Source organism: Leptopilina boulardi, unplaced genomic scaffold (genome assembly GCF_019393585.1).
Source record: "Leptopilina boulardi isolate dan_hultmark-lab unplaced genomic scaffold, ZJU_Lbou_2.1 LbouV2_316, whole genome shotgun sequence".
Classification (NCBI taxonomy): Eukaryota; Metazoa; Arthropoda; class Insecta; order Hymenoptera; family Figitidae; genus Leptopilina; species Leptopilina boulardi.
Window position 1 is genome coordinate 1,745,344 of NW_026137881.1, and position 16,229 is coordinate 1,761,572.

Here is a 16,229-nt window from a genome sequence, read left to right on the forward strand (position 1 = left end):
AATAACTGAGTTTTATTAGTGAATAATTTAGAAATTGAACGCACAAGTAAATTGAGACTTGGATTAAATGTGTGTCAAGTGATTTTTAAAAATGAATGAAATTAGTAAAGTGGTTGACATTCTGAAAATACAATTGAGTACAGACAAATCTCAAACACGTGTAAGTAATATAATTTATTTTGCAAATCATATAATAATGTGTTTTGATGAATTTTAAAATATTTAGTACTAAATAGTGTTGATACATATTTCAATTTATGTTTTCTTTTTTGTGTGTAAATAATGATATGAAGAAAACTTTTTTTTTTATATGAGATATAATAAAGTATTTAGTGTAATCTGTAATAGTTTATTTTGTTCAATTGTTTTTTGTTTTCTTATTGTTCAATTATTTTTTGTTTTGTTTTTTTTTGTTTTAACAATTTAAAATAAATTTAGTTAAAATTCAAGAATAGAAATTGTAAATGTTTAAAGTTCCTTTCAACTTTAATTGGTTGAAAATAAAAAAAGGATATTTTTTTTTCTATTTATATTTATTATACTTTAAGTTCTTTTATTTTATTTCAATTTTTAACAGCCAATTAAATATTTAATTGATATATTAAAATAAATAAATTAAAATCTTTTTTTTTCAACAGGCACAAATTATTTTCTACTTATTGGAGGTTTTACGTGAAAATGACGGAGAAGAATTAGTTACACAATTAGTTTACAATGGTATTATTAGTGATTTGTTACAAAATGTTAATCTTTTAACTAGCAGGTATAAAAAATTCATTTATTTTTATTAATATACAAAAAAAATTTTCACTAATTTTTAATTTTTATTCATGAGCCAAAAGTTTTGAACGTTCAAATGAAGGGAATTTTTTTTGTAACTTCTTTAAGTACGAATTTTATTGTAAAATATTGTTTTAAATATCTAAAAAGAAGTTAGGGTCAGTTGGGGTAAATGGGGACAAAATCGCTATTTTTCATAAATTACACGAAGCTGAAGTACGCAACGTTTATGATAAACGATTTTTACGGAAATAATTTTTTAAAATGAAAAATTCTATAATTTTTCGCCTAAAAAATATTTATTGTAGTTTTCATTAATCAACAAATTGTAAAAAAAAAATATTTTTTAGGCAAATAATTATAGAATTTTTCATTTTAAAAAATTATTTCTTTAAAAATCGTTTATCATAAACGTTGCGTACTACGCATAAAACTGACTGTCTCCATTTACCCCAAAATTTAGAAAATTTCATAAAATTTGGGGTAAATGGGGACAGCATAGTTGAAGCAATTGAAATTTTTTTATTTTTTTATTTTAGTATTTTGTCTCGCATTTGAAAAATTTATTTTTGTTTAATTTGGTTAATAATGACAAAAATAAAAAATTCAAGTGAATATATCTTATAGAAGTCATAAGGAATAAGAAAAAAATTTGGTATGATTTTTAAGTCTGTTTTCTTTGAAATGCTCGACAAAATACTGAAACAGTTTGACTTTGATTTTCAAGTTTTTATGCATTGAGCGATAAATTTTTTTTATCTTGCTGCCAATTGTCAAGATAAAAGCTTGGCAATTTCTCAAAACCTCTTGCAGGTGATCTGAGGTTAAAATATTGACGTTGAACTTAATTTTAAAACTGTAAATTAAGCTCCAAAACCTCTTGTCCCCATTTATCCCAACTGATCATATTTATTTTAATAATTTTTTAATTTACTTTTTTTATTTTACAAATGCCATCATAATTTTTAATAATTTATAAATAATTGAAAAAAAAATGTTTCGTTCATTTGAACGTTCAAAATTTTTGGCTCATTTTCATTCATAAAATAAAATTCTTTTTAATTTTTTTATTAACAATATATTCAACAAATATATAATTTTTATTGAAAATTTTTTTCAGAGACTTTCTTGAATGTTTAGTAATAATTGTTGGAAGAAATGCATTTTATACAAATGGATTAGTTGATCAAACTATTCAAGGCATTACAAAATATCATCTTATAAATTCAATTGAACTATCAACGTTAGCTGTGAATATTATAGTATCAATAGTATCCAAGTATGATTTTATTAAATTTATTTTCTTTCCAATTAGAAATAATTATAATAATATAATTATTTTATTCAATATTGTAAAATGGGGTAAAGTTGACGTTAGGGAAAAAGTCGGCGATTATTAACGAAGCTGAAGTACTCAACGTTTATGATAAACGATTTTTAAAGAAATAATTTAAAAAAAAAAAAATTCTATAATTTTTTTTGCCGTGGTTTTTTTTTTTTTTAAGAAAAACTTTAAAAAATCGCCGACTTTACTCCATTTTATAAAAAAATTCAATTATTTTATTTATAATTTAGAAATAATTTAAATTATTTGATTAATTATTTACTTCGGTGAAGTTTACAACGTTTATGTTCAACGATTGTAAAAAAAAAAAAAAAAATATTTTTCTTCCGGAAAATAAAAAAATTTTTCGCCAATAAATTTTTCGTTTAAAAATTTGTTGATCGAGAAATGTTACAAAAATTTTTTTAGATAAAAAACATAATAATTTGTTTAGAAAAATGTTTTTTCTTTTTAATCGTTCTGAACTTCACCGACGTAATTATTTTATAACTTAAATTTTTTTTCTCAAATTTTTTGAAAATAATTCAAATTATTTGATTGATTAATTCAAGACAAATTAATTTAATAATTTAATTTTTTAATTTCATTATTATAAATTATAGATAAATTTATTAATTTAATGATAATAATAATATTAATAATAATAATAATAATAATAATAAAATATTTTTTATAACTAATTAAATTTGTTAAGAATTATAAATATCGCGAAAAAAAAAGGAATAGAAAATTTTTATTTTGAAAAGAAAATATATAGTTGCAATTAAAAATGATTTTAATTGTAAATATTGTTAATTATGTAATATTTATTAATTTTTTTTCGAATGTTTTTTTTTATGAAAGGAGCGATGACAAAAAAAAATTATGAACAATTTTACGTGACCGAATTTTTTATTCACAGAGTTTTCGTTGACTTTACCGAATCTCAAGGAATTCGTTTAATTGAAAAACACGAGGAAGGATTATTAAGTTTTCTTGAAAGAGTAATTTTCGATTCACATTCAATATTATCAGCAACGAAATTATTTAATTTTCTAATAAAATACAGTTCGGAAAATTTTAAATACATTCATCTAAAAAATATTACATATCTATATGATAATGTAATGAAATTTCTAATGATATCAAATGAAATTTCTGATTTAGAGAAATTTCAAAATATTTGCTGCACTTCGTTTACATTAGCCAAGTAAATATTATTTCATTTAAATTTATTTTCCTACTTTTAGAAATTAAATATGTTTTTTCTTTTTTGTAGTTTTACAGAATTTTTTAAATTTTTATTTATTTATTTACATGTAAATGGGCTTACAAAAAAAAATTTTTTTGTTTTTGTCTTTTTGTTCTCAGTTTTTGTAATGAGATCAACGAACAAGATCTTGAGAATAAATGTAGTGGTTCTTCGGCTGCAACATCAGTGTTAGAAATTCCGGAATTTAAAATATCTCTCATTGAAACAATTAGACGTGTCACATTGGAATTTTTACTCCCATTTCCAAAGGTATAGACATTTATATTATAAATTTTATTTTAATATTATGAAGAATAATAATTATTATTTGAATTTCAGAGTATGATCCTCGATTTTAGTACTGTTAATCTTCTGATTGAATTTTTAAATGTTGTAATAAAATTATATATGATTAAAGATGAAAAGATATGCATTGAATTGTTATCCCGAGGATATTTGAAATATTTACTCGAATTATCAATTCTTTATCATGAGAAGTAATATTTAATTTAATTTAATAAAAGTATTTCTTTGGACCGAATCTATTTTCATTATAAAAATATTATTTTTTATTTGAAAAAAAAAGATTTTTAAACAAAATTTTGCGTATTTTGAATTCAATGATAAAAATCAAAAAATCGCTAGAAATTTACCTATTTACTTTATTTTTATAGTAAAAATTGTATTCGCAATTTTTTAAATTGGTAAAAAAAATAAATTGACCATCTTATTCTAAAATGGATTCGGTCTATTGACAAGAATTATTTTTTTACTATCTTCTCTAAAAATTATTTTCTTTTTCAGTACTCTTTTTAGAAATAAAATTTGCAATCTCATGTCTGAAATAATAGTAATATTAAAAGATTATTTAAAATTACCAATAAATAATTGGCAAGGTGGTTTAATTGCATTTCAAATATTTCTACGCACTGGTTTTGAAACACTACAAATTGATTGCAAACAATGGGAAAATCTTTTGAAAATTCACACATGTCCAGCTGATTCATTGTTGATATTAATTTATTGTCACTATATAGGCACTAAAGAGTAAATTTCAAAATTTAATTTTAAATTATTATTATTTCTATTCATTTATGCTCAAAAATATTTTTTTTTAACTTTATATTTTTTTTCGCAGAATATTCATTGTCACTCAAAAGTCATTATCAGTAAAATTAACAAGTGTCGTTGAAAAGTGCTCAGAAAGGATATTTTTGAAGGCCATTTGGTTATTGTTTTCGGTAAGTTTTTCTTTTTATGAAATTTTCAAAAACATTATTAAAATTTTATAAAATAATATTTATATAGTTTAAAATACTAGAAAAATCCAGTTTAAGATAAAACGGTTAAAATTCAAAATTAAGAGGGAAAATTCAAATAAAAAAAAAAATTAAATCTGATTTACAAAAAATTTTCATTGTTAAAATTTATTCAAAATTCATACAATTACGTTACTAAATTTTTGATTACCAACAACAACAAATCGACAGTTTTTTTCTACAATTATTTGCACACAAATACGTACAAAATTTTTGATAATGTATCAAAATAATTGAATTTTTGAAAATTAACATGTTATATTTTTTGGAAATAATTTAATGTCAAGTAATTTTAAATTGAAATTTTTTGGAAATTCATACTCGTATTTTTTTTTATACAAATTTTGGAAAATAATTGAATTTTAGATAAAAATTAAAAATTTACTTAAATTTTCGAATATTTTCTATTAAGATTTTTAAAATTAATTGAATTTCAGAAGAGTTAAAATTGGAATTTTTTGAAAATTTGAATTGCTGAAGATTTTTATTTACAAATTTTTAACAATAATTCAGTTTTAGAGAATTTTTAATTATAAATTTTTGCAAATAATTGAAATTCTAAAGAATATTTGATAACATTTTTTTAATTAATTAAATTTTCGAAGTCTATCAGTTAAATTTTTTGTTAATGATTAAATTTTAAGAGATTTTCAATTGAAAATTTGGAAAATATTTAAAAATATGAAAAACTTTATTGTTTTAATTGGGTAATTGTTTAAATAATTAAATTATATTAAAAAAGTATATTGAATTTTTTGAAATTCATAAAATTTGCAAAATGTTTAGTTAACTTTTTTTTTTACAAATAACATAAATGAATTTAATAGAAATAAATCAATATTGAAAGTGTTGCTATTAAAAGTTTACACTTTTTTCTATTTTTGAAAGATTTTAAACTAAAAATTTAAATAAAATAAAAATAATTGAATTTTTAAAAAGAATTTCATTGAAACTTTTGAAAATTTCTAATTGAATTTTTTTTAAAGAAATTGAATTATTGTTATTTATACTATGTTTGTTTAACATAATTTTTATTTGATCGAATTTTCATTTATTTATCATAATTTTTGTTTTATCCAATTTACATTTGATAAAAATGAATAAAATTTAAAAATCTCAGGGAAAATACACAAAATATTGTCTGGAAGTAGTAAGTCAGAGAAAATTATAATAAAAATTTTATGGCAATCCTGTGTATGAAATATAATTTTTTTTAAACATTCAAAATTAATAGAAAAAAAAATTTTTTGTTCAATTTTTAAAGGCTACAGCATTGGCAGCGAAAAAAACACAAATTGATCGTTCCTATTCAAAAGCAGTTAAAAGTCTTGCAGGTTTATTGCAAAAGCAAAAGAAACTGCAATTAATATATACACAAAATGAAGATCTTCTTCTTTATGCAATCGCAGAAATTGATTTTCCAGAAAGCTTGAGAATTAAAACTATAAGTTTATGGTTGGATAATAGTAAAAACGATAGAGATTGGGATGTATTGATAAAAAAATGTCTTGATGAAAATTATAGTGAATTAAAAATTGTTAAACTTCTAATGGTGAGAAATGTTGATTTCTTTATTTATTTATTTTCAATATTTTATTTATTTTCCATATATATATGATGTATTCTACGCCAAAGTGTAAGTCCATCTGCAATTGCATCTCCGGTTTTTTTTCAGTTTTTTTTTCTTTTAGTACTAATTGAGACTAGCTTCCATGAATTTTTTCAAATTTTTTTAGCAAGCCGTTTTCGAGTTATAGAATTTTGAAAATTGGAGAATTTTCATGACTTTTAATTTTTGAATGCTCATAACTTCCTTTAAAATGCATCAATTTTAAAAGTCTTTTTTTTCAAAATGTTTGTTTTTAAACGTACTTTTCAACAAAAAAAAAATCGAAAATTTTTTTAAAACGATATTACTATCAAATTTTTGTGTTTTAATGATAAAAAGTCATTTTTCTCATTTGACGTACTGATTGATTTTTTTTCAAAATTTTTTCAAAAAAAAACTACTTCTTTTTACGAAACTTTTAAGCCTAGCCCGATAATGAACAAACGATTTTTACAATATTTTCGGAATTTTTTAATTTTTTAAAAATATTTTTGGTTTTTTTTATACTACGTACTTTTATGTATTTTGATGCGCTGATTACGAAAATCATAGTGACAATACACAAAAAAAAAATAAACTAAAAATATTTTTAAAAAATTCAAAAATTTTTGAAAAATTACGAAAATATTGTAAAAAATTGTTTGTCCATTATCGGGATAGGCTTAAATGTTTCGTAAAAAGAAGTAGTTTTTTGTGAAAAAATTTTGAAAAAAATCGATCAGTACCTCAAATGAGAAAAATGACTTTTTATCATTGAAACTCAAAAATTTGATAGTAATATCGTTTTAAAAAAATTTTCAATTTTTTTGTTGTTGAAAAGTACGTTTAAAAACAAATATTTTGAAAAAAAGACAAAATTGATGCATTTTTAAGGAAGTTATGAGCATTCAAAAATTAAAAATCATGAAAATATATTTAGAATTATATATTTACTGGAAATTTAAAAAAAAAATTTTTTTATAAATATTTTTATTCTTTTTTTTCTAACATAGGCAATAATCCATGAAAAAGCTATAAAAGATCCGAATAATGCATTGAATGCATATGTGTCACTTTTACATTCCGAAAATGTCATTCCAGACGATGTAATTGAATTTGTCTGGAAAACATTGGCGGATAATTTACCGCATTACTCTTCAAATAACTGTGAGTTTTTTTTTATATATATATATTTAATATTTTTAATTATTTAATGTTTAATTCAATATTTTTGTTTTGTTTTTCAATGAAAATTTTTAATATTATATATTTAGAAATTTTTATTGAATATTTAAAAGAAATATATATGCGAATTATAAAATGAATTCTTGACAAAATTAAAACATTTTCTTTTAGCTGAAGTGTTGAAAACTATTCTCAGAATGACTGGTACATTACCGACTTCAAAAGTCGTGAATAAAAAAATTATAAGAAAATGCGCAACTGAAATTTGTAAAATTCTTCACCGAGATGGTGAAACAGATATAATTTTAAAGACTCTATTGATAACAATAGCGTCTTTTACAATTCGACAATCTGTCGAAAGTAATGATGTAAAAGGTATTTGTTACAGTTTATTTGATTTAAGTAAAAAAAAAAATTTTTTTATTTGTAAAATTAAAGTTTGCAATAAAAATATTGTTTTTAGTTTCAGAAATATATTTTAAAAATGAACGATTTTTGAGAGAAATCTATAATGGAGGATTTTCTTTTAATCAAACAATGTTAACGGAAATGAGCTTACGAACGTTAACTTGTTTAATGGTGTGCCAAATTCTATATAACGTTCAGGTAAATGAATAAAATTATTTTAATTAATTATTTATCTATATAGATCGAAAAAAATGATTACCTACCCTGATATTTTAATTGTCAATTTATATTTTCATATAAATGATAATAATTTTGTTTATTTGTTTGATTTAGAGTAAAACTTTATCTGAATTGACATTTGAAAATCTCAATACATTTCTTGATAATTTAAAAAAAAATCAAATTTCTGTAGTATTTGGATTGGAATTCATTAAATTTGCCATAAGAAACAAAGTGGATAATCCAGTAATTCGATTAATTAAATTAAAAGATGACAAAGACTTAAAGGATGTTTATCATCTTTATGTTTTTGTTCATTTATGTCACGGTGAGGTGAGTCGAAATTTCTTTCTAAAAAATTTATTTCTTCTCTATTTTTGTTAAGGATTATCGCCGGCAATATTTGGAAATGAGTCAAACTTATCAAATTTTCACAATTTGTTCTTCAGGTCAATTTAGAAAGTCATGATTTTTTAAAGAATTTTTTATGTTTTTTAAAAACATAGTTTTTTAGAAAAAAATATATATTTCTGCAATCTAACGTAGGCTCTTATAGGAATTTGCACAAATCCTAAAAAAAAGGGTGATTGAAATTAGACAAAAATCTGAGTCTTTGCCTAAAGGAAAAAAGTACAGTAAAATGGGGTAAAGGCGGCGATTATTACAAATTAATTAAAAAAAATTTTTTTTTATCTTTTTTAAGAAAAAAAAAATCCTTTAATTATGATTACTTTAATTTATATGGACGTGAAACATTACTTTGACATTAGTTTCATTCATATTCAGTGGATAATTTTAGTGAATTCAGAATTTTTAAATTAATAAAAAGAAATTTATTTTGTTTTCCTAAAATTTAAATAAAAAAATAAAATAAATTTCGAAATTAATGGAAACTTACATAATTAATGTTAAAAGATTTATAATTATGAAATAAAATTATTGTTTCTTTCGTAATCTGTGAAAAAATAAAATTGCTATTTATTTAAAATGAAATTGATTGTAAATTATTGTTATATTTTATATATATATATATTTTTTTTTTTTAAAGCTTCCACCTGGAAAGGAAGGTCAAACCTATCAATGTCTCACGACTATTCTAAACTATTGTACACAAGAACAATTTGATATGACGAAATTTTTAATGTGTCCTTCAACACCATTTTTAATAGACAGTGTTATTCAGGAAATTCTTAGTACAAAGGAAATTAAATATCATTTTTTGAATTTTGTAACAGTTTGGTTGGATTGTTTAAAAACATACGAATCAAAGAATAATCCATTGAGTAAATTATCTAAAGATATAGTAACAGCATTAAGAAGTTTAGTACCATTATTGTTGAGCGCCGCAGAACACAGTGATATTGTTTATGATTTTATTAAAATGGTAAGTTTATTTTTCATTTTTTTTAAATTTAATTTATTTTTTATTATCATTCGACTTATCTAAATTTTTTATCATTGTTAATTATTAAAATTTTAATTTTCGAAAATATCTAATTATTTCTAATTTGATTTTATTTAAAAGATTTTAATTTATTTCAAAAAAAAAAATATATATATATTTGTCTTTCATGGACTATAAAATAAAGAAAAATCCATACATATTTGTTTCAATATCAACGTAATAATTTGTTTAGGACAAATATATATTTTTTTGGCTGAAGGATCTCAATAGATATGAGATTTTTATTAGTTTTAATTGTTATTTTTTTTTTAGGTACAGTATTATGGAAAAAAATTAGATGATTCGAAATAGAATGGAATTTGACGGTACATGAGTAAGCAATTATTTTTTTTTATCTTTACACAAGATATTATATTATTTTTTTATTTTTTATTTTTGTTGACATTATTGAGTTTTTAAAATCTTTATTCAAAGTACGAAAAACACTAAGGCTGATTCATTTACATTTAAAGTTACGCATTTAACTTTAAATTTGAAAAATTGTAATTATAGATTATATAGTTTTTGTTCTATATATATATATATTATATATAAATTGATCTTGATCAAAAAACTTACGTTCTAACTTTAGAAATTTGATAACTTTCTTGTGCATTTTTTAACAAATGGAATTGGTTTTTTTTCTGTTTGTTTGTTTTCTTTTTTTTTTATATAAAATTGATTATTTCTTACGAGGACGTCCACTACGTTGCATAAAACATCCTTTAAAGGAATTCAGTCTTACGTCTATCTCTCCTTCTTCTAACTGAAAACAAAAAAAAAAAAATTTATTGTATATTTTAAGATACATTAGTTTTTTAGTTATAAGATAAAATATTGTTATATTATATTTACTTGGTCAAATAGATAAATTTCTTTGTAACATGAAGGCGATACGCATTCTCGAATACATCGTATTTTTGCTACAGCACTTCTTTGTTGTGAAACACTTTTGCAAGTTCCACTTTCTTCACAAGCCTGCTCAAATTCTCTGAATAACAATTCCTGAAGTTTTTTTTTTTTTTTTAAAAAAGGTACAGAAATTATTTTATTTCAACATAATATATTTTTATTTATTTATTAAAATTTATTTATAAAAATTACTATTAACAATTTATTTAAACAATAAAATTTGAACAAAAAATTGTAAAGGAAAATAATTACAAAGAACAGTAACTTAACAAATATAATAAATAAATAACAATATATAAAAAAATAAATTTAAAAAAAATTTAAATAACTAATTTTTTTTTAGGAATTCTTATTTATTTACAAAAATATACGATTTGATATAGTTTTGAATAAAGTATGCACGTGACTTTTGAAAAATAAGGTGAAAATAGCGTGTGAATAAAATAGAATTAAACATAATTGGACAATTTTGAAAACTTACATTTTTAGAAGTTTCTTTATAAGGATATTCGGGAAATGTAAAAGTCTTTGCCTCTTGTAAATTACAAAATTGAAGAGCAACCAGAACAAATCCCAGTGCGTTCACCCTCTCCGGCGCCATTTTTGCCACATTCGATCAATATCCTTTATACTATATATTATTATTGCAGACTGTTTTTATATTACTGCAGAGTGCATAAAAAAAAAAAAAAAAAATTTATCTAATTTTCTAAATTCAATTTTAGAAAAAACAAATGTTTTTTAAGATTGTAAAATTTTTTGAATTTAAATGTAAATTAAAATTTTTTTGCTTATCAAATTGTTTATTAAACAAAAACAAAAAATTGGTTTTGAAAATCAATTAATTTTTAATTAAATTAATTTTTTTGTCACGAAACCCTATTTCTTAGTTGAAAAAATATAAACCTTTAATTTATTTTAAAATAAAAATAATTTTAATTTACTCTTTATAAATGAATGAATTTTTTTAATTTGTTTAATAAGTAACATTTTTATAAAATAGAAATAGCTACATGAAATAAATAATAAATATTTGAAATTATGCGGCGAAAAGGTAGGAAATCTTCTTTATCGGTTATCTTGGTGAATTGTGGAGAAGAGTCGCCAACGGTTGATAAATATTCGTAGGGTGGATGTGTGATACTATATTTCTCTTATCATCTTTGTATTCTTTCGCTGAACGATATGAACGAACCAATTTTTTCAAATTTTACAGGTTGAAGAAATTATAATTTGTATAAATATATTTGATTTTTTATATAAAACAATGTTAATGTTCCTGTAGAATTTTTAAATAGTTTAACACCAGAGGATTTACTTATTCATCAGATATCCAAATGTTTATATATTTATGCTATTATTTTTCCGTTAAAAGAGATCTGTGATGAATATATACTCAATTGAACAAAAATGTTGATAAAGAGTATTAACTGAGATCATAATAATATAAATTGATGGAAAATCGAAAGAGTAAATTTATATCCATTGGTACTGGTGATCTAAGGCACAAAAAAATATTTTTACTTCTAAAAGTATTTGTAACGTGTTTTGAAGAAAATGACCCAGGTAAGCAAGAGAAAACGAATTCAGGTGAATTTTAGGTTATGTTTACGATAATTTTTTTTTATTTTTTCAACCACCATTGTTGATAGAAAAGAAGTACCAAAAACTTTTTCGGGGATGTCTAAAGTAATTTAAGAAGAGGATGAAGAAACCAGTTACTCGTCGCTTTTGTGCAAGCAGTCATCGAAGATCGTGGATTGATTCAATGTAAGTTTTTAAAGGTAAAATTTATTTTCAATGGAAAATTATTTCATTCCTTTTACAGAATCCTTAGGAAATTTGATCTTCGATGCTGAAGTACGCATTGTTTATGATAAACGATTTTTAAAAAAATAATTTTATAAATTTTTGCCTGAAAAATATTTCTTGTAGTGTTTATTAATCAACAAATTATAAAAAAAAATATTTTTCTAAATAAACTATTTTATAATTTTTCGTGTTAAATAAAAAATAATGTTTAATCGTTGATCATAAACGTTGCGTATTTGAGCATTGTTCAGTGCTCCAGGAGGTAGCGCCAATTTAACTATGCGGCCACTGAACGAACTAAGAAAGAACATAATAGTTGTGATCAAAGAAAAATTTTGAATTTCGAAGTATTTTTAATAGCAATTTTGAAATTAAAATACCTGCGTTTGGGTTTGTATGTTTACATTGAAGTGACCTGGGACAAAGGTAATAACAATGAGGATTGAAAATCCTAAAAACAATTCAATCAGTTGCAATTTGTGTATTGACCTGTTATGACATTGCCAACATGATTGTTTTTGTAATTTTAAAGGGAAAATTTACCTGCTTTAAAACACGTTATATATATTTCCTTTATCGCGTATTTTATTTTATATTTTTACCTTCGAAGTAAATACCTTCGTGTGTTATCGAATATATTTAATAAATCGCGAAAGAAGAAATTTTAATCGCAAATAATTTATTATGTAAGTAAAATAATATATATTTAAAATTAAAATTTTGAATTTCTAAGTATTTTAAATAACATTTTTCGAATAAAAATACCTACTTTTGGGGTTGTATGTTCACATTGAAATATATAAACTGACCTGAGAGAAGGGTCATAACAATGAGGATTGAAAATCCCAAAAACAATTCAATCACTTGCAATTTGTGTATTGACCTGTTATGACATTGCCAACATGATTGTTTTTGTAATTTTAAAGGGAAAATTTACCTGTTTTATAACACGTTATATATATATTTCCTTTATCGCGTATTTTATTTTATATTTTTACCTTCCAAGTAAATACCTTCGTGTGTTATCGAATATATTTAATAAATCGCGAAAGAAGAAATTTTAATCGCAAATAATTTATTATGTAAGTAAAATAATATATATTTAAAATTAAAATTTTGAATTTCGAAGTATTTTAAATAGCAATTTTGAAATTAAAATACCTAATTTTGGGGTTGTATGTTTACATTGAAGCATATAAACTGACCTGGGACAAAGGTAATAACAATAAGGATTGAAAATCCCAAAAACAATTCAATCAGTTGCAATTTGTGTATTGACCTGTTATGACATTGCCAACATAATTGTTTTTGTAATTGTAAAAGAAAAATTTATCTCTCTTGCAAGAAATTATATATATTTCCTTTATCTTTTATTTTATATTTTTAAATTTTAAGTATATACCTTTTGGTGTGATCAATTATATTTAATAAATCGCGAAAGAAAAAATTTTACTATTAAATTATTTTTTTCCGTAATTTTAGTGATTTTTTTTTGTTTCGAGGGTGTTCGAAATTCTTAACATCGCGATTGCTTAAATCTTTAGAAAAAGTATTTTGTTTTTTAATTTAACCCTTTGAGGACTAAATTATTTCTTAAAAAATTGCGATTTTTGATGTTTAAATAAGTTTTTCAGCGAAACTAATTAAGGTATTTTGTCTCAAAACCAGAGTTTAGAATTGGAAATTTATTATACTAAATGAAAAACATTGGTCTAATATATAGTTTTAAAAAACAAGGAACTTATGCTTTAAATAACAAAAAATGTTTATATAAATATATATATATATCGATTTCAGACTAAGGTTAGAAATATATTTTTTTATAACTAGGGTAAGTTCATTAATTACTGCGCGTTCATAAAAAATAACTATTATTACTATTACATTTAATTGTTGCAAAATGATTTAAAAAATTTATTTTAATCTTTCTTTGATACAATTATTAAATAGATGCTCATTTAAACAATTATTAATTTAATTATATATGAGATCATATTTTTTCCCTCGCCGTAATTCGAACATTTTTAAGATTTCCATTGGCTTCAATTACGATGGGCAAAATATCTTCAAAATACACGTAATTGATACACCGAAACTGATACAAACGCGCCGTAATAAAAAATTATAGTATTAGTTTTAATTTCTCATATTTGTTTAAATAATCGAGTTTAAAAAATTTAAATTATTTTTTAATATCTAAATAACATAAGCTTTTAGTTTAATAAGTCTTAAATTGACTTTATACAATAGAAATGTCGAATTTTTTATTTCAAAGGTGTTTTAACTCGAATCGCGCTGCAATTAGTGCATTTACCCTACTATTTGTCTGGTATTATTTTTCTATTAAAAAATTTAAAAATATTACATTAATTTTTTTATATATAAATATTAGTACCATTTTAATACTTAGAAAAATTAATCCTTTAAAAATATTAATTATTTACGAATTGTCAATTTTTTTTTCTATAAAATATTTATAAACTTATTGTTTATATTTGTATAATATTGTTAATCGGTGATTTAATAGAAAACAGCTTTTTAATATTTTAAATCATATTGATTTTGTCGACAACGACAATGTGAAACACAGAAGTATCATTCGATGAAGCTTTGATTCAATATAATATGAATCAGAATATTGTACTACAATGTGAAAATAATTACATTGAATTTTTAATGAAGCTTAAATGATAATCCTCCCGTATTTAAACAATCTATGATATTTCCAATGAAATTTTATGTATCATACATTTATAGTATTTGTTGAAGGATCGATAATATATATTATTTGCATAAATCCTATCGTCGCTAACGCACGAGTGCTCAAAAGGTATATTCATCTTCTTGCTTCGATGATATAGAGTGAACATTTACATTTTGAATTAATTTTTTTTTTAATCAAATAATAACACTCCTTTTTCGTGTGACGGTGATTTATAAATTTTTATCAATTAAGCTTTATTTTTATTATTAAAAACTTTTTAATTATGTCAATGTTCCAGTTTGAAGTTTATTGTAGTTTGCGTTTAGCTATGCAATAAAATTGAAAAAAATTGATATATATATATACTTTTGTACAATGCTAAAGTCTGCAACGTTTATGATGAATGATTTGAAAATAAATTATTAATAATTATATTATTAAGAAGAGGGATAGGTGAAATTTTAACTCATCGAAATTAATGTTGTTGAGGGGTGTCAATTTTTTTTCTGGCATTATTTGGGATCTAAAATTGTTGTTAGTTATGGAAATTAAAAAAACAAATTTTTTGGCCATTTTAGAAATTTTATTTGATTTTTAAATTGTAAATGTTTTTTCTCGTACATTAAGATGAATTTTATTAATTTCGATATTAATTTGTTATACTATAAATTGCCACTATTGAATTGCAAGTTCTCTTACAATGAAAGGATCAAATGGATTCTAATGAATGTATTATCTTGGACAGCTTATAAAGGCAACTCTGAATTGAGGGAATTTACTTAAGCAGGCTTTTGATTGTTCAAAGGATATAGGATTTAGACAAATTTCAATTATTGACTGATACATGATTCTATTTCTAAATTCCTATATTAAAATTAGATATACTAGAAAATAGTATTCAGTTCTTTGTGAAACTTTTTTTCTTAAATTTTGCTAAAAAGCTAAAAAAATTATTTTAATTTTGCTAATGTTTTTTAAAAAATTATTTTAAAACAATAATAATCTCAAGGGTTTTTTAAACAATTAATAAAATGATTATCAGCTTCTAAACTTGAAATGCAAATAATTTTTGAACTTTAGTAATTTTTGAAATTAACGTTTCCAATATCATTTCTCAGTTATGAAATAAATGTCTATTGTACGAGAAAAAGGTCCTATTCAACTACTATGATTTTCATGAGTTTTTCGAGCTGCCATTTATGATCCTTTATCCATTGTACTCACACGCGTGTACATGAACATTCTCTTAGTGCGGGTCCATTGTTTACAAGTACAATTCGCG

The 16,229-nt window shown here is 22.0% G+C and overlaps 2 protein-coding genes across 2 annotated transcripts; one reads left to right on the forward strand and one right to left on the reverse strand.

The window, feature by feature from the left end:
- The first annotated feature begins 14 nt into the window (after positions 1–14).
- Positions 15–9,928, forward strand: LOC127283946 (uncharacterized). The gene is made up of 15 exons (XM_051309135.1): positions 15–160; positions 639–763; positions 1,901–2,059; positions 3,027–3,314; positions 3,476–3,626; positions 3,696–3,853; positions 4,161–4,403; positions 4,495–4,597; positions 5,940–6,227; positions 7,277–7,430; positions 7,620–7,823; positions 7,912–8,054; positions 8,190–8,408; positions 9,124–9,459; positions 9,793–9,928. The coding sequence occupies exons 1-15, from the start codon at positions 92–94 to the stop codon at positions 9,829–9,831; spliced, it is 2,679 nt and encodes an 892-aa protein (XP_051165092.1). The 5' UTR covers positions 15–91; the 3' UTR covers positions 9,832–9,928.
- A 208-nt stretch (positions 9,929–10,136) lies between these two features.
- On the reverse strand, positions 10,137–11,065 carry LOC127283955 (uncharacterized). Its single transcript, XM_051309162.1, has 3 exons — positions 10,913–11,065; positions 10,375–10,524; positions 10,137–10,285 (listed from the first exon to the last, which is right to left on the reverse strand). The coding sequence occupies exons 1-3, from the start codon at positions 11,030–11,032 to the stop codon at positions 10,202–10,204; spliced, it is 354 nt and encodes a 117-aa protein (XP_051165119.1). The 5' UTR covers positions 11,033–11,065; the 3' UTR covers positions 10,137–10,201.
- Between the last annotated feature and the right edge of the window lie 5,164 nt (positions 11,066–16,229).

Bases quoted from the DNA above. Each gene is read 5' to 3' on its own strand.
- LOC127283946 (XM_051309135.1), top strand. From the start codon at position 92: ATGAATGAAATTAGTAAAGTGGTTGACATTCTGAAAATACAATTGAGT. The intron at 2,060-3,026 runs GTATGATTTTAT...TTTTATTCACAG, and splicing joins ATAGTATCAATAGTATCCAA to AGTTTTCGTTGACTTTACCG. The intron at 7,431-7,619 runs GTGAGTTTTTTT...ATTTTCTTTTAG, and splicing joins GCATTACTCTTCAAATAACT to CTGAAGTGTTGAAAACTATT.
- LOC127283955 (XM_051309162.1), bottom strand. From the start codon at position 11,032: ATGGCGCCGGAGAGGGTGAACGCACTGGGATTTGTTCTGGTTGCTCTT. The intron at 10,525-10,912 runs GTAAGTTTTCAA...AAAAAACTTCAG, and splicing joins ATAAAGAAACTTCTAAAAAT to GAATTGTTATTCAGAGAATT. The intron at 10,286-10,374 runs GTAAATATAATA...TTTTGTTTTCAG, and splicing joins AAATTTATCTATTTGACCAA to TTAGAAGAAGGAGAGATAGA.